General features: G+C 38.4%; 1 protein-coding gene across 1 annotated transcript in view; it reads right to left on the bottom strand.

Moving 5' to 3' along the window:
• The window catches only part of LOC145693445 (diacylglycerol kinase eta), a 462,730-nt gene that overhangs the window by 156,005 nt on the left and 280,829 nt on the right, over positions 1-25,896 (bottom strand). Inside the window, exon 3 of the mRNA XM_081769445.1 lies at positions 4,668-4,767. Within this exon, the coding sequence (XP_081625571.1) occupies positions 4,668-4,767 (100 nt within the window). The remainder of the gene's footprint in view (positions 1-4,667; positions 4,768-25,896) is intronic.

Raw genomic sequence — 25,896 nt, 5'->3', positions numbered from 1 at the left:
TTTTTTAAAGGTAGAATGAGATATTTTTAATTGACATGCTTACTTTATTAGATATCGTCACAATACTTGTAGGATATATTAGAGGGATACCAAAGCTTGTTTTAAGATAGTTTGTGTGTGTCTGATAATAGTGTTGCTAACTACAACAAATTTTAATTCCAGATTTTAGGGGCAAATTTTGGGAAAAATTCCCTTTTTTATTTCTATTATCTCCTTCTTGTTGGCTACATTCAAACAAATGTACCAGTGTGTAACAGCCTTATCCTTAGCCTACCCAGCATACCATAAAAAGTTTTACTAGGATAATTAGGGAAAGTACAGTTGAGGTTTATAATAAAACATGTTCTGCAAATGGTAAGAAAATGGTGAATTTCTGAGGTAGAATGAGATTTTTTTTTAATTTCATGCTTACTTTGTTATATATTGCCATGATACTTGTAGGATATATTCTTGGAGCACCGCGGTTTATTTTCAGATAGTTTTCGTCTGTCTGATGGCAGCGTTTCCAACCAAAACAATTCCCGCTATTAGGTGAAAAATTCGGAAAATTTCCCTTTTCCCCTCTATTATTACCTTCTTACTGGCTACATTGAAACAAACGTACCACTACCTGAAAGCTTCCTCTTTGCCCTATAGAACGCACCATAAAAAGTTTCAATAGGATAATTAGAGAAGCTGTACCCCGGCATATTTGATTTTTGCTTCTGAGGCGTAAAAAGTGTCAAAATTTCATGTGTATGACAGAATTTTTTCTTTCCCTCTTTGAATGGAAGCCAGCGACTTCAGGATTTCACTGTACCTTGTCAACACACCAAAGATTTGTTTAGGTGACTTGAACCCATATAGCAGCAGTGGTACTAGATACAAAAAAATTTTGAAATTCGGTTAGGGATTTTTTGTAAATTTTCACCCCTACATTTCCCTCAATAATTTCCCACCCGTTGGCAACACTGTAATACAACTTACACCAAAAAATAGCCACATCCATTTTCTTAAAAACAAGGCTTTAACCATATCAATGGAATGAATAGTTTTTGAGCAATAAGTGACTAACTGGAAATGTAGGAAAACGCCAAAAATGACCTTGGGCCGAAAGAATAATCACACAATTTTGCTCGTATACGAGGGCTTCGACTCAAGTTCTGTTGATTATTTCAATAATCTGCAACATAAATCAATAAATAATAGTTGCCAGAAAAAAAACAGACTTTTGAAAAAAAACATGAAAAAGAACGATGTTTTTTATTGAAAAAAAACTTCACAGAAAAAAAACCGTTTTTTTACAACACTACATATACCTAAGTTATATGATAAATATTGTCACAAGTTTGAATGTGAATAACACAGAAAGTATTAACACCAAGGCAATTTATTTTGGTCATGTTTTACATTGATATGTTGTACACCTGACCCACGAATCATTTTTCGAAATGTCCCCCCTTGGCTTTGATACAGGCAGGAAATCTGTCCGGCCACTGGTCAATGGCATTACGCACCACGTCCATGGGAAAATTGTTCACTGCTCGGGTCAAGGATTGTTACAGACTGTCGACAGATGGATGCCGTTTATGGCAGACCTTTCCGTGAAGGACTGCTTAAAGTTTGTAGTCCAACGGGTTAAGGTTCGGGCTTCTAGAAGGCCAATCAGCGGTAGAAATGAAGTCGGAGACGTTCCGTGCCAGCCAGTCCTGGGTTGTTTCCGCTTTGTGGCCTGGAGCGGAATCCTACTGGAAGGTCCACCTTTCTCCAGGGAACATGGTAGCAGACAGTGGTTTCACTATAGGTGTTAGCACTATGTCCTGGTATACCTTGGCAGATTTTTAATACCTTGTTCGCAAAAATGCAACTGGGATGTGCCTGAGTAGCTCACTCCCCACCAAACCATCTCTGAGGCAGGATGATCTGCCCTCTGAACCCTTGGAACTGCCTCAGCAGCTGCAGTAGATGACGTGGCATACACACGGTCATTTTGGGCGTTGTAGGCCTGCTCAATTGTGAACACCTTTTCGTCAGTGAACAGAATCTTTCTGTGCAGATTGTTGGTGTAACGCCGCAACAGTCTCTTTGATTTAAGGACTCTCTGCGACATTAATGTTTGGGTCAGAAAGTGACCAGTCCGCCTCTTCTACGGCCGTAGATGTAGATCACTCCTGAGCACACGAGACATGGAATTTTTACTGATGTTCATCTCAGCAGCCATCACACTTTGTGTTCGAACAGATTTCTTCGAATTCTTGCTGCGACTGCTTTCTGGACCTGCTGAGTTCGTAACGTTCATGATCTGCCATTCCTTGCGCGGTCCGCTGCCGTTCCTGTCCCGGTGTATCGCTGTATGGCGCGATACCCGAATCTCTTGCTGATTTGTAGGGGTTTCAGGAGGTTGAAAATCTCACCTGCTGTCTTTTCGACCTTGTGTAGTGCAATTACTGCTACATGATTTTCGTAATCGCCCCACTCCATCAGAACTCAGTACATCAACGTATGTCATGAACAGTCAAACACACACTATATGCATCTTCCACTTTATACACAGATGGCAGCACTGTGCCACTCCGGATGCCTACAGCGCCACTCCAAACTCTGTGACAGTATTTATGATATAACTATATATATGGGAAAACGGGGTAATTACACGCATCCCTGTTTACAAAAAAGCAGAAGAAGGAGAATGCCTACGTGGTGCACCACCCCACCAATAACATGCCCAACGAACCTCACTTGAGTGGGAGAAAGCTGCAGGGGACGTACTGAGGAGTATGACCATATATTGCAAATCTTTGGTTTTCTTCAAAATATTCACCAGTTTATTTTAGTGGTTAAGTTCAAACTTACTTCTGGGGTACGGTATTTTTGTAGTCAATATGTATGAATAGTCAATTTAGAATAAACATAGGGTAAGTATTTCGTTATAATATTTACGCATGCCAGTCAAGAACAAAAAAAATCAAGATGGCCTGATTTGGGGTAATAGGATGCATGAACACAAGGGCGTGTGTGATTAAAAATGTCTCATCAGGCTTTGAAAAGTGTGGAACGTTCCCCATGAAGCCAGAAGTTTTTATAGATGCTGATTTTGCTGCAAGTGATCAGTGTTGTAGTCAGACTAAAGAGAATATGGAAGCAGACAATTCTCATGATGCAATGACTCAACGAAACAAAAATTTAGTGACGTTTTTAAACTGTCACTCGCTGGACCATCAAGAGAAGTCACTAATTCCAAAAAATTCTCCGCAATAGTTCCACTAACGGCTATTTCTCCAATTCCTAGCCAAAAACCATCGTCAGCGAAGCGGAAGGGAAAGCACCAAAGCTCAGAAATTCTAACAGCAATGCGTCGTAAGGCTCTTTTGCAATAAAAAGTGCAAAGAAAGCAAATATGTTTAGGGAATATCATCATATGGAAGTTTAAAAATGAATTTAACTAAGAACTCAACTGTTGCGTGCTATAGCCCTCAACTGACGCAGTGTAAGGTTTCAAATTTCCGTCTGCTATCTCATAACGGAGAGTAATTACGCAATAGTTCCGAGTTATTTCATAGTAAACATACGTAGGTATGTACAGCACTATTCATTAGAATCTATGGTGCTCTCTCATTGCTGCTCTGAGCAATTAAAAAAAAAGCGTGTCATAACCCCCTTTTCCCATATATATATATATATATATATATATATATATATGAACAATTCAATAATTTGCATAAATAGCCAATATTGAAGCAACATTTTTCAGAATGACGTATTGTGTATTTGGATACCTTCTTTATAATACCAGACCCTCAATAATTGTTGAAAGTGATTGTACTCTTTGTTGTGTCCGTTTCTCAAAACTTCTATTTTGTTTCTGAGAGAGAACATGATCATTCAATCATCGAATATATGCTGGCTAAGTTTTAGGCCAGTGATGAAAGAGGCAAAGATGAAACAGAATTCGCCGAAACCCACCACTAACAAAAACAAGTTGGGTTTGGGGAGATTCGTGGTGTTTTCATTCAGGACGCATTTCAGTAACAAGTTCAATCTGGATTAAAATACAGTATAAGAGATATGGATTGCAACGGACTTCCGAGAGTTAGCGGATACAATGGCAAATGAATAGGAACAAAAGTTAGAACACGTTATTTTTTTGTGTCACTTACCTTAGATAGAAGATATCTTCTCGGCGACCATTAGTTCTTGGATACGTTTCTCTCTCTCTTTGTCTCTCTGAAAAGCTTGACAATCCCTAGACCAAGCCGAAGTTGACACAAAATAACTTAGCCGTCGTATAGGGTTCCACACCATGACTTGCATGGCCACATTTGGCAAACTAGCAGCTATGGCGTACGATGTACTTATATGCCAAAAATACTGGCATTTCAAACGTCGGAGGGGGACTACAAAAACGAACGAGCTTTTAATGATAATACCAATCCTTGACATATTCCGGGAGGGATTCAAACTGACAGTAAGAATCAGTGAGTGAATGCCACCCAGTTCGAAATGACTCATCTATATGATCTAGTATTGAGACTGAGTGCTCCCATTGTAAAAGCACGCTCCTCTGTCATACATCGGCCAGCTGGAAATGGCTGATAAAAATATTTATGTTATTGAGACTATTTTACTAATTTGCTTTAATTGTTAAAATGAAATAATGACTAAGAGTATTGAATATGCAGTTGAATTACCTGATAAGGCCTCTCGACATACGTTGCAATACGTAGGCCTGGCGTGGAATGCATCGTGCCATGTGTGGTCCCCGTTGATTAAGGTACGCTCTGCTCCAGCCTGCAAGAAAGGAAATAGAATGTTAAAATTTAAGTATCATTTCCTGTACAAATATATTATCATCAAACATTCTCTACTCTATACTCGCTTTAAATCAAGTCAGAGGTTTTGAACAATCGAATACTTTCTTGTGAACTTCGGTCCATTAATGTTTTCTAAGTTTCGTAGTTCAGACTTTGTTATTTGAGAATTACCTCCAAAATTGGATCTAATTTGTCTTTCTCAAAAATGAGATCTTTGTCGCTCACAAATACGGTTCATTGGAACTGTTTTTGAGATAAAACTTATACACATTACTGTAAACATTCTTATAGTCAATCAAAATAAGTTTTATTATTTATCCAAAGTCATTGTTCGATGCTGCCTTATCTTTTAAGAAATATTCAGAATACTGAGGCTGGTGAAATAGGACTTCCTCCCTGCAACTTCCTGAAAGAACAACCCGAAAGTCTTTAAGTACAGCAAGTGGCGTACACGGACTCAAAGAATAGAACAATTGTTTGGGCTGTTTTCAAAATAAAATTATACATGTTACCAGAGTCACTTCTTTAAAAAAAAAAATCCTGAAAAACACAGTGGGCCTTATGCAGAGTCGTTCTGACGCGTGATTATTGCAATACCGAACAGTTCGACTAACATATGTTTCCTGCAGTAGTCAGGCCTTTAGTATGACGCTAATCTAACGTCAAAATGACTCTCCGTAAGGCCCAGTATGTATAGTGGAACTTAATTACCCTCTAGAACCGCATAGGTAGTTATTAGGACAAAGAGTCGATCGTACAGACAATGAATGCCTATCTGTGATAGGCATAACACGCTCGCTGTAAAGCTTGGTGTAGCAAGCGATGATTGTTGCCGGAGACCGTCTGGCGGTCTCACAATATTTCAGTTATTCGAAAGTCCCTAGATATGGAAATCTAACAGGCAAGAACAAAACGTATATTGCTCGAGTTGAGTTCATTTAATTTTAACTCCCGTTCAGCAGCGAGGCTATATGAGACATGGAACTATTGATTAACGTGGAATCTGAACCACATGATCTCCCGCCGAGAATCAAAGCCGAGTCTCTCACGTCTACAACACGCTTGATTACCATGTGGAATGTTGTATCGGAAAGCGCATTATCCTCACTGTAGATGCAATATGCAAATTGTCCAGGTACGGTCGAACGACACTACGAATGCACGACGCAGTAATTATACATCTCTGAATGAAGACCAGAGCCGTCTCGTGAAGTTTGCAGAAGTATTGTCTCGTCTCGATTCCCTAAAAGATTTTCTCTCCTCGTATCGAAATTTCTCCCGTTCCATTTTGTAAATTTATTTACAGAATTAACTCCTGATTTTTTTTTTCATCCGAAGTGGTCAGAATTTCTCCGCGTCACAAGTACACGAAGGGTGCGATATAACAACATGCAAACCACATTTATTGTGTAATGTGTAAGTATATTGTGTAATGACTTGCATATCTTTAAACGTTGATAAATACTCATAATTATGTTCGTACAATCACTTTATCAATTTATAGTTGTTTATATTATGAACCATGTAACACTGAAAAAGTATTTGAGATCTAAGACTTGGCTGAACCAGTGTTGCCTACCTTACTCGAGAAAATTTTCGTATGGTCTTGAAAACGAGACGAGAACTATCATTTTTCTTGTCTCATCCCTAATTTAAAAAACAGCTCTCGTCTCTTGGCCAATATTAATTGCCCTATACTAGAGGGTTAATTGCGGAGAAATATATTGCCTATGCAGACAATGCTGGGGTTTTCCATTCCCCTGCACGTCTACGGACATACACAATGCTGTCACGGAGTCCGACATAGAAATGATCACTGCCATCTTTCACCAAGTTACTGCTGTTACTACTGACACCAGCGAAGACGTTCTGGGTGGTAAACAGGTTTAAGCAGTAATCGTAGGAAAGGAAACGCAGAAACAAAAACCCGTTTCCAACTATTGTTTCTACGCTCACATGAATAACTGTTAGTACTGACCGTCGCTGTCCTGTACTCTAGGAGTAGGGCGACCCGAACAATCCTTCTGTGTTGTGAGTGCACATCTGTTGTGGAAATCCTCTGCCTCCCACCATGTCAGATCCCATGGAAGCAGGAATTCTTCATAAAGATTACCCGATGCCCTGCAGTTTTACTGTACGGCCACGGTTAAAGTAATTTACTTGCACTTTAGTCGTCCTGGCATTGTAAATAAATTCTGTAATTTATATACAATGCGCAAGTAACTAGATTCATTGTGTTGTGTAATGACCTTCGAACTACTTGCAGTGTGTCCTCTACAGACACTAAGATCAATTTGCCCTCTATCATGTTCGCTGTGCTGGGAAATTTAACCCAAGATCAGCATGTCCTCTACGCACATACACATTCTGTGAAGCGAAATTCATTCGAATGGAACTGTATATACAGGGAGTTTTATTAAAAGTGCGTTTTTACCTATGTTCTAAAAAAAATAGAAGTTTTACATAGAACTTAAGTACATTCTTGAGGCATATAGTTTTCAGGGAACCTTCATTAAATATTTTGCTGTTTGCAAGGAAACATTGCGATATTTTGTATTATAACTATTGTTGTTTTCAACACCTGTAAGACATGAATCCACGGACATTGGTGCATCAATAAGAATGAGTAAACAGGAAGAGTACTAGTTTCAAAAATTGTGTTAAGTGTCAATGAGTTAAACTTTAAATATATGTAATAAGAGTTCTTGATGTACTACATTTCACTTAGCGGTCATACTGCTGATGCTGAGTCATCATGATAACTGGTTGATACTAAACACCGCCAAGAAGAATGACGAGAACCCATACATATCTATAAAGTTGTTGTGCACGTAATGTCCACTACGACGTCTGGTGGGAAACCCACCTCAGCAATACAATACAGGGATGGACTAATGTCACGCATCTAACGTCACAAACTCTGTACACGGAGTGCAAACAGGCTTGAATACTTAGACAGTGCCTTGTCAAATACGGTTGTATTAAAGTGCAAAATGGAGAACACATAATTGCGAATGATTGTCTTGTACAACTTCAAACTGGGACATTCTGCATAGAAAGCCACATACGCCCACACAAATATTAACAAATCATTCCGGCCAGAAATAGCGAATGAACACACCAGTTGTCGTTGGTTTTGTAAAATTTCGTTCCGATATAACAGCATTGCAAAATGAGATTAGTGTGCACCAACCAACATCATGTTCGAAAGAGCTCCTCAGGAGCATCGTGGAAGCAGACTCTCGAAACAATGTTCATGCCATTGTAGACGAGTTAGGGATACACCATACTACTGTTCGACGCCTCCGTGCATCGGAAAGATGAAGAAGTTGGACTCATAGTAGGTGGCAGATGAGTTCATTCCGACCAACAAGAATCGACGTCTAGAGGTGTACAGTTCTCTGACTATAAGCAATAAACAAGAAAGTTTCCTACATCGGATTGTCATTTCAGATTTTTTTTAAAAAAATGGAACTATCATGAGAATCATAAAAGTCGGAACAATAAATGGATCGTGATCAACATCGAAAACTGTTTCCAAAACCAGCTCTCCGTTCAAACAAGATGTTATTGCTGGTATTATGTCTGGTGGGAGTGAGCCATTATGTCTTTCTCAGACTAGGTGAAACCATCAATGTAAATCGTTACAGTGCTGTAGTCTATAAAATGCACCTCAAACTTGTCCACAAATATCCAGGAATGGTCAGCAGACATGGTGACCTTACACTGGGAGGACAATGCTCCACTCCCACGTGTTACCCAAAGAACAATCAAGACTATCTATAAGTTGTAGTATGAAACTTCTCCTCGCCCACCGTATTCCCCGGATATTTCTCCCACTGACTCATATTTTTCGGCGCCTTGATAATCTTTTGAAGGAAGATGATGATCGGGTGGGGTAAAGTGTAGTTGAGGATTTCTTCGCATCGCAAACTCTAGATTTCTTTCACCACGGAATCCAATGGCTGAGCGATAGCAAACGTGTGTGGTTGCAGACGGCGACTACGACCATTTTGATTAACCAGATATATATGAGGAGTGATCAGAAAGTAAAATACAAAGCCTACAGTGAAATCGTATATATTATTTCATACAGCCAACAGGTAGTACACACATTAGGTTATTTTTCCAAATAGTCACCATATCGGTTGAACCACTAGTCCCATCGTGGGATGAGTTTGAAGATTCCCTCCTGGTGAAAATCCTGTCCACGTTGTCATGAAGTGTTTCACCTTCTCGTCAGAAGCAAAGCGACAGCCTCCTAGGTGCTCCTTCAAGTAACGTGAAACACGTGAAGGTGCAGTAACGTGGTCTCCCTGTTATCTTGAATCAGCTCCTCCTCGCGAACCGTGTTCAAATCTGTTGATGCCGTGCAGAGACGGCCACTGCGCTCCTCGTGACGTTTTCTAAACCAGCCGACATCATTCTGCGACATGCTGACGAGACAATACAGTGTCTCTGAAAACCTTTACCAGCCGCCGGTGAATTTCAGCCGCGGTTGCATGTTTTGTCCATAGAAATCGAATAACTAACCGGACTTCTTCGCGAGACCAGTTTCCAAACGAGTCGCCATTTCTGTTTACTTACAATGAGCGCCGTAGTTGGAGGGTGGCCAAAACTCTCCACAGTTGCCAACTCCATGTATTATCGCACACTGTTTATTCCTCTATAACAGACGAAACTCCAGAAATATCGGTCTCGTAACCTTAGTTTCTGATCCATCTTCGTATATATATATATATATATATATATATATATATATATATATATATATATATATATATATATATATATATATATTCATTTAAATTTTCAAACCCTTGTAACTTCGTTGGTATTCATTCAAAATAAGCCATACCATAACCATGGTATCCAATGCTAAGGTACTTCCGATGTGCATTGTCCTGTTCATCCCCATTGTGCTGTATGTGTGATAGAAGCTTCCAAATTTTGGATGTTTGTGCTACTATAACATCCTTAGTTTGCAACACTGAATAACACAATATGGTATTTTAAGTTTTTTCGGCATGTAAATTTGAAATATGTAATAATCTGATGTAGTGCTATTTGAAAAAACATAACTTTATATTGGGTTGGCAACACTGTTTGTTGGGTGTTTCTGATTAATACGTGCAAAGGTGTTCCCCTCCGTATAGCTGCTCCGTGCAAAGTTTCGCTATCCTCCTTCTTTTCCATTATCACGGTTGGATATTATAGATGATGCACCCTGTATACATATATATATACATGTGGGTGTGTATGTGTGTTAGAAATTATGCTCCTGGGACAGGCATTATATTTGCACCAACCTAATAAATGGATCACCCTATATTTTTACATTACGACTGTACGAATAGTTGGAAAAATTAATGAAAAATTTAACACATTACTATTAAAAATTAAGGCAAAGAAAAAATAATTGACTCAATTAAAAATTAACGGTCAGAAAAAAATAATATAGTTAAAGTTAATTTCAAAATTAATGAAAAATTAAAATTAAATATTACAGTTTTTACTATTAGTTGCAATGAGAGTTGTTTTGAGTCACAGAAGTTAATGGATAAAATTAAATGCATGTGAAAATTAATCTACTATATGAAAAGTTATTGTTTCCAAACAAAACTGATACTTAATAGAAAATTAAAAAGTCGTAAAATAGACAACTAATGAAACTTTTATATATTTTTAAATATAGTTTTTATGCATTTGTAGTTTACGAGGTATAGATTTTGAAATATATGCACAAAATAGTTGTTGCAGAATATCTGTTTCACACGTTTTCTGAGGGAAAAAAATTAAAGTTTAATGTTTTTAATAGTTACGATTTTATTAAACAATTCTCAATGAAGAATTAATTCCTGCAAAATTTAATTCACTAAACAAAAAATTAAAAAAAACTTTATCGTTAAGTTTGATTAATATGATAGTTAAGTTTTAACTGATTAATAGAAAACCTAGTAAACCTATCGTGTGGCCAAACTTGCTAGATAAATACTAATAGTAGTAACTACTTATAAAATAAAATCACTGTGCAGCCCAAAACTAAATAAGAGCTGATTCTGATCCGAAGCTTTATTTTTTTATAAAACATATCAAGAAACTCTTATCATACTAATTTTTTATCAGAAACCTTATGCACGTTGAAATTTATTAAATAAAAAAAATGAAATGAAATCTTTAAGTTTTACGTCCCTTTGAAATTTAATAACACTCGGTCGGAATGGTTACGCCACTTTCAGAGCCGAAGAGCTTATTTTACATGGAAATTTAATATACATAATTGAAACTAATTTTCAAGATGCATTAACTTTTTAACGGAACAGCTTAGATCTATTGTGTTCTATCTAGTTGTTGACGTCACCAGGTAATAGGTCTAGTCTGTACGTCATACAGAAAGTGATACTAACGTCACAATATATTGACCGGGTGGGGTGGGGGAGCAAGTGGGCTCTTTCAGATATAATACCATTATAGAACGAGAGATGCTGTCAATTTAGCGACCTCTTATAAAGCCTTGACCTTCATTTTATTTTATTTTTGTTTTAGAAAAAAAAGACATTAAAGAGGAACAACAAATATCAGAACAGGAAGAACAAAATGTGGTAACAAGTGGCATCCGCACGAACATGATTCCCGTATAGGTAAACAACTTCTAAGGCAGTGGTGAGTAACCTTCAAAATGTAATTTGTTACTACGTTAACTTAAAAAAAAAAAATACTGCTATGCTATCTTATAGAACAAAACAAAAACTTAAAATAAATTATATATATCATTTCTCTTTTATATCCTTGAAGGACGTCACTCTCATGAGTCATGGCTAATGAAGCGTAGCGGTCTAAGATACCAACTTTGCTTCCACTGCGAGAGACATGGGTTCGATTTCCGCTGAAAAACTGATGTGGTTCAGATCTCACGTTAAGTTGTAGTTCCACGTCTTATACAGCTTAGAGGTAGGGAAACTTAAGTAAGTTGACATACTGTATGTATTTCTGGTTGTATTGGGTTATATGTAATATAGGTTTCGAGTGTTAGATTTTTCATAATTATAAGTGTTTCTTGTAGTGTGTTTTGGTAACCGTACAAAAAAAGTTTCAGAACATTGTTGTTGGAGCTTGCTGCTCAAAGGAAAATAGACAGACACGTTTAGCTGAAGCTATAAAGACACGTTTAGTTGAAGTTATACATACATACCAGGAGCGTCATTTAGGGGGCAAGAGGGGGCAATTCCCTTCTATGTTTCACACACACACACACACACACAAACACGCATATACCTATTAGAAAGATAGCATATGGGAAACATAGTTGGAACTGAATAGAGATGGATCTTAATGGTTAATTTGTTTGTTTTTTAAATGACTGATTTTAAGATTGCACAAAAATTGTCAATATATCAATAATGTATGACTACTATTGAAGTACTTAGTAAATATAGGCATAGTCTACACTTTTTTGCTTTTCCATTTGTGCTCCACAATATAAACCATGGGTTCGTACTTTAATGAATATATAGCTATAAAATGATTTGAAAATGTACAGTACCAAAAGATCAGAGTGCAAATAAACTTACTTTCTTTTTCTTCAAGAAATAAAAAAAAGAGGAAGTTTACAGTTAAGTGAACTGGTGAAGTGAATGGTGCGTTTTCTTTAAATACAGTATTTAGGGGAGACCGGACCAAAATGACATACCTGGGTAAAATGGCATAGTGGCTATTTTCGAAATGTGTTTGATTAGAAAGAAGCAATAAATAGTTTAAATGAGAGTTTGATCTAGCAACACTAGTGAGCAAAAATGGCGTGTGCGTAGGAAAACGCAGTAGGTGTTATTGGCGAAAAAGTGATCCGCATCCGCGGAGACCTCTAAGTATAGGTTATAACAGTAGTATTTAAACTTTACACCGCGAAATCGTGATCATCGCGAACTATTCGATGATGTTATATGTGATATGAATAATCGTATTTTTAAATATATTTCAATTATTTTCTCACAGGCAACATTTCTTTTTTGCCTCATTAAGCACAGATGGTCACTTGAAGATCACTATTAATAAGAAAACTTAGTTTTAAATAATGACAGCCGCACTGGGATACCATTTCTCGTGAGATTAGTGAAGTCAAGCAGTGCCGGACCAGGTCACAGGAAAGATAGGTGACCGTTCGAACTCACCAGATGGTGTTGACATTACGGCGTCCAACCAGTGTCGTGAGAATAATTACGGAGCTAATTGAAAAAATGAAGTAGCCAACTCTGATCTTAAGGAACGAAAAAGTATGAGTATTTACATTCATTGCCAATAAAGATCGATTTTTTTATTATTTTGTAATACATTCTTAATTTATTTATGTACTGTAGTCTATATTAAAAATGCAGCTAATTAGCAGATTGTAGACCCTATTTATTGTGTCTTTTTCAAACGGTAAGACACATATTACTTTTAAGTTAAGTATGCATATGCAATTGAATATAATCATGACTTCATGACTTTGAAATTGTTTATAATGTATTATTATTATTATTATTATTATTATTATTATTATTATTATTAATAATAATAATAATAATAACAATAATAATAATAATAATAACAATAATAATATAATTGAATGCATGCCTCGTCCTAATTCTTTACATTTGTTATTTGAGAAAGCAATGCTGAAAGTACCAGAAATTTCAGTTTAACTTCGCACGATCATGTCCTTTAGGCTAAAGAAGACGAATTATTAAGGCAAGTGAATGATAATGAAAGAATTAGTGAAATGAGAACATGGAAGGAAATGGGAGTACCCCGAAAAAATCCGATGGACACGGTGTTGTCCACCACAAACTTACTTGGTTGGAAATCAAACCAGGTACCCTACGCACCAGAGGTGAGCGCTGTAAGTAACAGGAGTTACTTCGTAAAATTAGCTGGTTACCCGCTATAGTTCGTTCAAATATTTCGTAATCCACTATCCCGCCCGGCGGGAGCTCATGTGGTTCGGATTCCACGTTCGGATTAGCCTCGCTGCTGAAAGAGACGTTAAACTCAAAATCAACTCAATCAAATCAACGTATTATTATTATTTAAATAGTAACGTAATATATGTTATTTACCAAGACTGTTGTTCTAAAGTCTACTTTGGATATCGTATTTTCTACTTCTGTCAGATTTTTTTTTCTTTCAGCAAGTACTTCTTTCCTTGAAGAAACCTACACGCAATTCTTCAAGCGATTTAACAAGCATCATGGATGCTTGTTCTCGTTTCGTAAATGGCGATAGCACTTCACTGTTTATGCAGTTTTTCACAATATTCACTTCTTCAGGACCATTCTGCAACAATTGTTTGTTACATTTTGTCACACTGTACAAACATCCGAAGCTATAAAAAAAATCAATGTATTTTTATTGTGAAGATACTTTGTAAGAATCGCGACGTAGCATAAAAATGTAACTGCGTTGCAATGACGATGCAGTTACAACGAAATGGTGGGTAGGTATTAAAATGGAATTATTCCCAGAAATGAGCTAGTTAGATGTGTCAGTTTGTGGTTCTCCTGGGAACTCACTAACTTTGTCCAATGTCGTGAAAATGATAATAGCGTGTGTCTATGACACGTTTCTCCTATTAGCCAGCTCTTTTATGAAATTATTCCAAATTATAATATCTGCTGTTACCTCAGCAGCAGTAATAAGAGCAGATCTGTAATTGGCCATTTTGAGTTCCGCACAACCGTCGTAACAAGATAAATTTTCATTTTACATAAACGATTAACCAATCTAAATTCTGCTATTCTATTATCTTCTGATTTATCCTTCGCCATCTTGTTCCAGTTAGTCAATAGCATAACATTTCTACTGAGATAAGATGATACTACCTACAGGGAACATATAAAGACTAGAAACTATAAAACAACTATGAAAAATACGTTAAGATCTATTCGAAGATGGTAAATAAATAAAAAAAAAACATGGCATAACATTTTTTTTTGTTCCGGTATTTAGTTCCTTAGGAATTAGGGTTAGGAACTATATCGCTGGGCTTTCGGCATTTATGGTCATTTAGCCCGCCATGTATGTTAACTCGGCGATCACACTACTCGTGGAAGTGTGGAAAAAGAAGTTGTCTTAGACCTTTATGTTAGATACCATACCGTCATTTGCTAAGTGTGAAAAGGAAAAATTCAGTAAAAACTTCACTGAGGATAAGTGGTCTGAAAAGGCTTTTACATCTTTTCAACCACGTGTCCCCACCGGAAACCGTATATGGGATCGCTCATACCAAAGTGGTAGTGGTTTACTCAGAGATCTATATGCTGGAAAAAGAAAACGATTTATCTGAAAGTACCTAATTTAACAACATAATTTTTATATTTGCTCTTCTATAAAATTGTAGCAGACGTACATATGTTATGAAATCCTCATATTGAAACGCAGGATAAATTTTTACGTAATTAGGTGGAACCTTGTGATTCACAAACCATTCACGTTGACTGTAAGTCACATCAAGTGCTGGTACCACTTCGTCAATCCAACGTACGGACGTAATTTTCTGATCACATTATTGACTCTAACAAGTAACACTTCACATCGTTGCTGCCGGTTTGACGCTAAACTATACATTTTCGGAAAGCACTAGTCCTAAATAGGATAACTACACAGTGCGACGGTCAGACGTTGCCGCGTTCAGGACTTATGGAGCGTCAAACATTAACATGGGGTTTATGAGAGTTACAGGAAACGAAGAAGAACACAAGGTTTGTGACGTTTGAATCGACGTTGTCTGATTGAGCACTTGTTTGCGTAAGTTAAAGGGTACAATCAATGTGCAAATCGTCGAACAGAGCATGAGAGATGCAAAGAGTGCGCTCACAGTGTGCACACTTGACGAACGGTAGTTCGCCGCACGTGAAGCACACGTCACCTTCGTCGAGGGAGTCAAAGCAGTACTCGTGCGGAGAGATCCACATTCCCGGCTCCTCGTCCAGATAGCCAGCCTTGTGGAAAGCGTACCGGATCAGGTTCTTGAATCGGGGTGCGCTGAACTGGTAGAGTGAAAACGACTGTAGTGCCAGGAATCGATCGCGATGCCAGATATCCATGACACTGTCCATGGCCAGTGTGTCGGTCACAAAGCGTACAAAGGACTTGTACTGACGGAAGAAATGCACATCTAAAGGCTGAATCTTTCCAGTGCAACCACCAGGAATCAGTCTCTTGTGCAACGCAACGTCGGCAGGCTTCAGTGCGTTCGATAGATTGTCGTCCTTGTTCAGAGTCCACGAGTCCAATAGCAAAACGATCTTCTTCCGATCATCAGGCATGCTTGGCCAGAACACTTGCTCGTAGAAGTCCTTAAGGTCGTCCCTGTTCATGTTGGACGCCAATGTTCCGAATATACCTGAACTGATTCTGCAGAGTCGAGTGGGTAGCACGACCGGACTTTGTGTTCCAAGGCCTACCTGTTTTTGGATTTACCGTCCAGTAGGCATAGGCTTTTGCCTTGTACTCGCGCCACTGCTCTGGTGTCATTTTGGAGTCTTCTGGAGGCTGATCCTGGAACTTCGGCTTCTTCACAGGAGAGGGCAGGTATTCTGACGCTGATGAGCCAGATGCGGAAGACGTATGAGACTGCTGCGATGACGAAGGCATCTCTGCATCCTCCTGCTCTTGGTCTTCCTCGTCTCCAAAATCCATGTCTCCGTCCCCCTGGTCACCATCACTGTCACCGAAGCCGAGCGTACGAATCTCTTCAACGACTTCCATCCCGCTGGTCAAAAGAGACTTGATGTGTGCCACCATCCTTTGCTCTTCCAAATTTGGATTGCGCTCATTTGTCCCGATCTCGGCCACCAGAGCCCAAACGACCACTTTCGGATCCATCTTACAACGCATACCTAAAAAACACAAAAACAACACAAATGTTAGCACAGAGTACAAATGCAAGACGAATTAGCATGAAATAATACGACTGCTACAACACACATGTTAGCACAGAGTTCAAATGCAAGACGAATTAGCATGAAATAATACGACTGCTATGGTTACTCTCATAAACCCCATGTTAATGTTTGACGCTCCATAAGTCCTGAACGCGGCAACGTCTGACCGTCGCACTGTGTAGTTATCCTATTTAGGACTAGTGCTTTCCGAAAATGTATAGTTTAGCGTCAGACCGGCAGCAACGATGTGAAGTGTTACTTGTAAGAAGAATAAGCAACAATATTTACGTTCCACAAACAATGCCACACGAAAAATTTTAAGGCATTTTGCAGACGTTTCGGTGGAAATGTCAGGGTTTGTTCATGTTTGACCACTACCAGAAATTCTGTTTGTTCGTCAGAGAATATCACTCTAAGCAAAAGGAACCGTTTTCTTTCGATTTGGAGCTACAACAACCTATATTTGCACCCGACCTATATTATCTGTAAGACAATACAACGTCTTAAATGAATACGTACGAAAGTTATTGTTCTCGAAATTTACTGCAAGTGCTTCTGGGATACCTATTTTGATGGTGCGAACCTCACTGACTTCTAAGGACTGACATGAATCTTGCTGTTGTTATCTTTCCACTTTAAACATTCTATAATAACCCTGCATATTGTGAACCAACCTTATATCACGATTTTTTAAAGAAGACATTTTCTCGCTACACTAAAGCTTATTGAGTGCAGAACATTTCCCTTTAAATTTATCCGCCACTTTTACTGCGTTTATCATTCATCAAGGATAGTTATATCATTAGTTATCGCACTTAGCGTTTTATAATTTACCAGGAAAAATACCGAGTGACCTCCTAAGTTCTAAACATATAATCGACGTATGCGATAGAGCTCAGAAAGTTTCATGAAATGAAAAATGTAATATAGTATATAATCGCAGCCAATTGCGTTGATGAGACACTAAATTCAGTAAAGAAGTCAATTTCTATTAGGACTAGTTTATTGAAAAGCTTCATTGTTTAACCCTCGCACTACGAAGGTATTTTTTGGAACGCGGACTACCAAGGGAGCGGGGTATTTTGTGCCCACCTTTTAAGATTAAGTTTATCTCATTATAGACTTTAAAAACATCTTTATTTTTGGACTTACATTCGTAATACACAATTACTAAACATATAGTACATAAATACTTCATAACTGTGAAAAAAAAAAAACAAGCAAGAAATATGTGGCATAATAAACATTCTAAAGTAGTATATACTTATTGTATAGCTGTTTTTCGACTGCGAGTTTTCCTCACGGTTCTACACATCACTGTCTTCAGATTGCGTGTTTTGTTCACAGTTGTTACAGATCACTGTTTTCTTACTGTGTTTTCCACAAGTGTGTCTTTTACACAGACTGCAAATAATTGTTGTTTTGCTGACTTTGTTGTACTTCATCTTCTTCGTATGTGCTTCTCGAGCGCACATTTGGCACCTTCCCCTAACACCACACACTTCCTAGCTTTGAGCAACTTGTGCCACCTTCCCATCTACGATTTCCTCCATGGCAACAATTACCCTTTTCTGAAGACCTGTAGCATTATTTGATCTCTCTTCAATGGATGGCATTGTGAGTTCCTTCGCAAGCTCTTGAAGGTACAGCCGTCTCTTGTTGGATTTCTTCTCATTCCAAGATGGAAAATTGAGACGAAGTATAGTGAAACCATTCACTCCTGCTATATCGACCAACGTGTAGAATATGGACATAGGCCATCTTCTAGTTGAACGTTTTACTGAATATTTCCTTACCATTTGGTCAATTACATCCACACCTCCCTTCGTTTCATTGTAATAAAGATTGATCACGGATTTCTTCTTGGGATCACTAACAGAGGCAATTGTTGCATCTGAATGTTGGGTAGACAAGAAAAGAAGTACCTTTTTTGGTTTCTCGCGTGGAATGTACGACTGTAATGTTACTGGAGGATTTCCAGTAGATGGATCCGTGAAAGCAAACTTACTGGAATAGAGCTCCCTAGAGGTTACTGACTTCAATTCTTGAGGAATGTGTTTTCTATTAGACTAAAGCGTTCCCACGAGGGTAAGGCCGTGGTTGTTCCACAATTCTTCGGCCAAGTCTGCTGATGTGTAGGAGCGGTCTGTTGTAACTTTCCGCCTCGAGTTGTTTATTGGAGCAACTAAGCGTTTTAGAACATCTGCCGAAGAATTTGATTGTTCGCAGTTCTTTCCAGCACAGGGCTCCATATTTAGAATATACTTTGTCTCTGAATCAGTAAGCATACGAATAAGGATGCCGTATTTTCCTGGTTACACTTTCATAAATACTTTGAAAGAACAAAGTATTTATGAAAGAAAGACAGATATAACATTTCATCAATAACAAAGATAACATTTCATCAATAACTGTGTGCATACCAGGAGAGAAATAATGCTGAAACGTTTCGTTCATAGCGTCGAACACTTCGCAAATAGCAGCAACTTTGTCCTTTGCTCTTCCAACCTCTGTATTCCTGTCGTCAAATCGAATAATTCTACATAGCTGCTGAAATCTGTCTCTGCTCAGAGTAGCTATATAAAGAAATCTCCCAGAGGCACTAGACCACAAATCAGCTACATCAAATCGGGTATCACCATTTGCTCCCATGTGAATGACAAGACCTATGTATGCCATTATCTCTTTTTCATTCGTTTCAGGAATGTGCAGTCTTCTTGCTTCCTCGTTTGTATGCTTGCTGTAAGAATGCGCTTTGTAAAAAAACATTCGAATGATTCACGAACTGTTTGCACTTTACCGTCAGTTCTTAGACCCTGATGTTCTCTCACAATATTTTGACCCACATACATGTCTCGTTTGCGTGGAAGCTCAGACATGTATGTCCGGCCAGATTTAGCAATGAGTATGTCACCATGTAAACGGCCTTTTCTATGCTCGTCACACAATGTGTCATCTAAGTCACTGAAACACTCAGTGTCGGAACTTTCTCCACCGATATCTTCACGATTCAGGACGAAATCTTCATCTTCACTCACTGCTGAACCATTATCATCATACTCTGGTGCAGAATCAGATGATAGCTTCCTCAATTCTTCTTCTATTTCATATCTCTGTAACTTTTTAGAAGGCATTTTGCCAAAAAAATCTTAGAAGCTAAATAATTACTTCTAACAACGTACAGAAACTCTCACAATAATCAACAGCGACTAAGTGAACAGTACACGCGATAAGACTGACCGCCAAATTCAGAAAAGGCAGAAAACGGCTATTTATTATACTGCCATCTGTACATGACAGTTCTAAATATGAGTCACGCCTACTACCAACGGGGGGGTACTTTGTGCCCACCAACATTAAACAACAAATTTATGAGACAAACTAACGCTCAATTTTCACCAACGCAAGCTATATGCTTTAGCTAAACATGCTCGACAATAACTTATTTTTCCACAATTTTAAAGTAATAATCAAAATAGTAATTACAAGAAACATAATGTGGTGGGCACAAAATACCCCCCGTTTGTAGTGCGAGGGTTAAATAACTATTCAATATACTAAAATAAATTTCAAGTTCGACTAGAGAGCTTAATAAAAAATGACCAGTGAAATTCGGAAAATCTCTTAAGTTGGAAATGTCTAACGGGAAGTTAGTTATCCAGCTAATCAACTGTAAACTCGGTCGGCCACCACTGACAGCAGGCTAATCATAGTGTAGAGGGCATGTTGCAAATAGTTTGAAGGTAATCGGGAAACCCGTCGAGTACAGTGAGCGAATCCGTTGAGTGGAGATCACAGTTTGTATCTGCGTGCCAACATATCTTATACGCAAGCCTTTTCTGTATGTTTATAGTGAAGCTGATGGAGAACCAGGTGGTTCTTCCGGAGGATTCCCGATTGTGATTGCGCCGATGGGTGGAGGTGAAAGGTAGGTGATCCATCGATGGTATACGCAATGGGAGGCAGAGAGCTTCCACAGCAGACGTCTTTCCAATGCCCTGCAAAGCACCAGAGAGTGTGTGGACAAAACGATCGTTCTGACCACCATAACTGACAGGATGGCAATAGCTAGTGCAATCATAGCCACCGAAATTCTCATGTGAGCGCATGAATATCTAACAATCGGCTGTAATAGATGAATCAACGATCCTTCGTTACTCTCGCACGTTAGCCCTTGAGTATGTGTTCCAAAGAAACTGCAATAGTGAGACTAATGAAAGGTAGTGATATTCAGCGATGAGAGTCGTGTCTGCCTCGGGCATAAAGATGGCCCCTAGCGTGTTCATAGACAGGCAAGTAAATGAAATGCAGCATGTGTCCACTCTCGCCATACAGGAACTGATATTCTGGTATAGGGCAATCAGCTATACTCTTCTTTGCCTTTGTCTTCTTTCAGGGAAGTATGGAAAAGCATACATCGCTTATTCGTGATGTCACCAATCATGTCTTCCGATCTTATCAGGGCCTGTTGTGAGACTCCATCTTGCAATAGGATAATGTATATACCCCATTCACCAAGGTACCCAATATGATCCAATCTACTTTGTATACATCTTCTACCTTTACCTGCTAGGTCTATGGACTCAAGGCGCATCGTGTACATTAGGGTGGATCGAAAAAAGCTTTTTTTTCGAAATCGATAACGGCTCACACGGGAAAAGTTTCCCACCCATAACGGTAGTTCACTTAATTTCTTTCACATTTATCGGACAATGCCTTCCGGTGCCGCAATCGGTTTAAAGTTTTGGAAAAGTCAACACAGGCAACATGCATTACACAGTATGTAGACAGTCTGTTTTATCTTCCAATACGGTTTCGGAAGTAGCATTTTTCTCTACATGATCGTTCTTCAACTTTATGTGTTGTACTGGTATCACCAATATGTGCAGCAGTTCTTTGCTTATTTTAATCACAAAATGACTTAAAATAACTCAGAGCTCACCACGAGAAGGTGACTGCATCTCGAACTCCTCCTACCCATCCACCCAGTAGACAATAGACATGTTGTTAAGGTCTAAACTTTAGATGACGAAGTCTTGTTTCGACTCAAAAGTGGAAATATTTTCTCTGGACAGCAGTCTTGTTCGAATGAAGCCGTCTCTTTCTTCAAATCCCCATTTCTTCTCGGACGCTACAGTAACTTCTCGTACCATCCTTTCCACAGCCTGGGTATGGGATGGAAATTCCGTTATCAACTACGACTGCTGCACTTTCGATGTTTTATTCTACTTCTTGCGATGTAGGTGCTTTAGTCAAGGGCGGTTCGGTGACTTTGGTGGAAGACCAGCTTATCATATCATAATAGTTTTCAGTTTGAAAGTTAATGTAAAGCACGACAAACTGTCGAATGGATTTCTTGGGTGCCATGGCGCTGGCCTTTTTTTATTCGTGTCCATCTAAGAGTTCGAAAAGCTGGAGAAGAGTCGGTGATTATCGCCAGCAACACATTTTCAGGATGTGCTAAAAAGCCATTTGTTTGGAGCACCGAAAAGGATATTTTCTTCAGCTTATCCGATAAAATTGCTGACGAAAGCTGGCCCATCTTACACAGATGTCGCGCCCCGTCAATGCAAGAAGGATGCTGTCGAATCGCGAACCACATAGATGCGTAGGCCTTTACAATGAATTTGACAAGCCAAACTAAAGAAGAACTATGTGACTCTTCGCTTACCTAAAGCCGCAGGATGCGGCATGCCGACGTCAGCCACCGGGAATGATTCACAAGGCCGGGCTTCAGGTCAAGTATACGTGGTGACCAAATTCCCGTCGATAGAGATCTGCACAGTTTCAAGTAATTTTGGTCAATACTAAGATCATCTTTTACTTCGTCATAATCGTCCAGCCAATCAAGCGGTACTGCCTAATAAGATCTTATTGGCTGGCTTACTCTCGCACGAGTTGAGTTTCTGTCCTATTGGACCTAAGTAAGCCCTTGGACCAGTGGTGTCTCCATCCAAATGTTGAAATAAGTGGTACAGTGAAAGCTCGTTACAATGAAGAAGACATACTAACACTGAATTTCCCTTCGAAGTCGTTTTTCGATACTGACAAGGCTACGAATATGTTTACCGGTGTTACTTGTAGTCGCGCAACAATGGAATCTGGCTTCCATTCGTCGTTCCTATTCTTTCCGCAGCTTCGACGTTAATAAATGCACATAAAGTTGAAGAACAATTATCTAGAGAAATATGATACTTCCGAACCGTATTGAAAGATAAAACAAACTGTCTACATACAGTGTAATGCGTGTTGCCTTTGTTGACTTTTCCAAAATTTTAGGCCGATTGCGACACCGGAAGACATCCGAAAAATGTGAAAAAAATTCAGTGAACCATTGTTATGGGTGGGCAACTTTTCCCGTGTGAGCCGTTATCGATTTCGAAAAAAGTTTTTTTTTTCGATCCAGCCTAGTGTAAGTGTGTGGCATGGTGGTATTGTGCGTAACTGCCAGCCGGGCTTGAACGACATTCTGCTCTAGCGTTCAACTCGAAACAGACATTTAAAATCAGTACGACCACCAACTGGTTCGAACAGCGGCATTTGTAACCACTTGGAATAATTAAACTTGCTATTATGGTGAATTATGGATGTTTTTAAATACCCTATATAGTATGTTTGGAATGTCCCACAGGCACACATTTAGAATAATTGCTCCGCACCATCAACTTCCTGTGTAGCTAATTTGGGCAAGATCCATGATTTTTTTCTATATGTTCTTGAAGCGTTGCCATTGATTCTTCTTGGAATGATATTGAGAAGCCTTAATTGACCTCTCTTTTACCTGCACTGCTTGATGGTTTCTCAGAGCAAGAAACAAAAGGTTATAGAGTGCTCTAATGGTTCAATTCATAATGAAATGTAGCAACGACTACAACATCATAGAATACCTTTATTCTATGTGGAATTATCTGATGTTGCCAAGTGGTTGTTTCATAGATGAAAACCTTGAAGTGGCCTCTTAAGAGAGGTATGTCTCTATCTACAGTCTCTGGTGGTCAGAATGAAGGACATTCGTTGAATAGAGATTTACCATACATTAACGTCACAGGACTTTCATATCAGTTCTTGGATAGAAAATTCTATTGAGCACGGTGATCGTTGAGAGACGTTTCGTAGTATTATCATTACAATTTTAAGCTGAATGAAAAAAATGAGAATTCTAGTAGATAACAGCACATTTCCCTTATTTTCCTAAGGAATGACGTACAAAAGGACAAAAATCACAATAATGTAACATTTAAAAGACAAGTATTCAAAACTTTAACAAAAAAAAAAAAATAAATAAATCAATCATCACTCCAGCAGCCCACCTGATAAGCCCTACGTAGGCTGATGTTCGATATTGTTGATAACTGGTAAACCAACAATTGATCGTCATTTATCTAACAGTTTCAATTTCACACTTGTAACCACTACACCCAGTTTGATTCCTGTTGCGAACTCATGTGGTTTGGATTCCGCATTGAGCTGTAGATTCACGTTTCATAGAACTTCGTTACTGAAAGGAACGCTAAACTATAATCCAACCAAAAAGTCCTAATCGCAATTTTATTTCCTTCGTAGGGGGTTATTTTGGCAATTGAGTTGAGGGTTAACGTTGGCATTTGATTGGCCTACCGTGTTGCGTCTACTGTCTGTGCTATTAGGGCAGAGGATAATCCATGTACTTTTTTCAAAATTTTGTTTCCTTGAACATTGAGAGGGTTTTACTGGAACCATATTACTCGGACGTAAAATATAGTGCTTTCAACAACAAATGAAACAACATAATTACAAAGTGTATGGATTGATCTCAAATTACTGACTCAATTCGTCTTTAGAGAAAGTGTTCAAACATTAATGTCTTGAATTTCACTAGTTATTGTGAATGATATTGCTTCCTAAAGTACATTGCAAAATTAGAGGAACTCTGCTGCTGTTGGTTGTTGGTATTGCCACAGTAATCTAGAGCAAAATCAAGTTTGAAAGATAAAATGTAATGGCAACATAATTATAATTTGTATCCGGCTTTATGCACAGAAAAACAACTGTTACATTACTTCAATCTAATAGCCCCACATTTCTATCACTTTCTGCCACACGTTTGAAAGAGTGTCATTCACCGTCATTGTCTTGTTATTACTTTTGTCATCTTTGTCAATGTCCTGCAGGGGTCGCCATATGGTACTGATGATGGATAATGTTGTGTCGTAGCGCTTTCCGAGAAGTTTTTCCTTCATTTTGGTGAAATGCCTGAAAACATTATTGTGCACTACGGACACGCGATCTTGATCCACGCACGTTGTTCGTCTTTATGGATATTGTTTTGGCGCTTCACTTTTTTCTTCCACTTTACGCCATTGCTGTTTTTAACTGAATAACACACAGTCGTTACCATTCGCCACATTTCCTCACCTCATATTCCCTTATCGCCTACGGAACTTTTGTATGCTGAAACATAGCCTTCTGACCTGAAAACACCCACTTTCTATTCAACCTCCGTAGATTGTACGTTTGAAGGGAGGAAAACCTTCCTTATTTCCTCTCTTACTCTTCATGAAATTATTGATGTTTTCTTAAAATGTTATTTACCACCCGTGTTCATTTTTTTAAACATTTAGTTTCATAATATCAGTAGCGGTTCTTGAGAGAAGTCCCATCGACGTAAATAAATAAATAAATAAATAAATTTTATAGCTGCATGCTAAGGGCAGCTATAAAGCTGTATTCAACAATTAGTACATTAAGTAAACTTTCTTCTCTTAACTAGTAACCATAAAATATAAATTTTCATTAATGTGACTTTCCTTTAAGCAAAACAGGTCACATATGTTTGAATAGGAGCTCATCAAGTTGTTGGGAGTCATGACGTCATCTGTTTGGGTTTCAAGAGTACAACGCAAAAAGCTTATTTTGTTCTCTCGCAAATGCTGTCTAAAAGGTTTTAAGGGATCCAAGAACACGTATATATATCCTACCCTCTCTACAATATAGTCATCATTGTTTACTATCACAGGGTCGGTCCAAAGAGGCCTAAACTTTTCTTAAAAAAGGGATCTTTTTAGAAAAGATACCTATTTTCCACGACTTATTCTTTTAAGATGTATGATACTGACATGGGAGTGGTTTGGAAACTTGCTTTATTCTAAAGAGAACGAGGTATGAACCAAAATCCTAGGGTAAATAGTGATGATGCAGTAGCTGCT

This window comes from Thermobia domestica, chromosome 8 (assembly GCF_964235325.1).
Source record: "Thermobia domestica chromosome 8, izTheDome1.hap1.1, whole genome shotgun sequence".
Classification (NCBI taxonomy): domain Eukaryota; kingdom Metazoa; phylum Arthropoda; class Insecta; order Zygentoma; family Lepismatidae; genus Thermobia; species Thermobia domestica.
The sequence above is the reverse complement of the archived record's forward strand: the minus strand, read 5'-3'. Positions and strand labels throughout refer to the sequence as shown.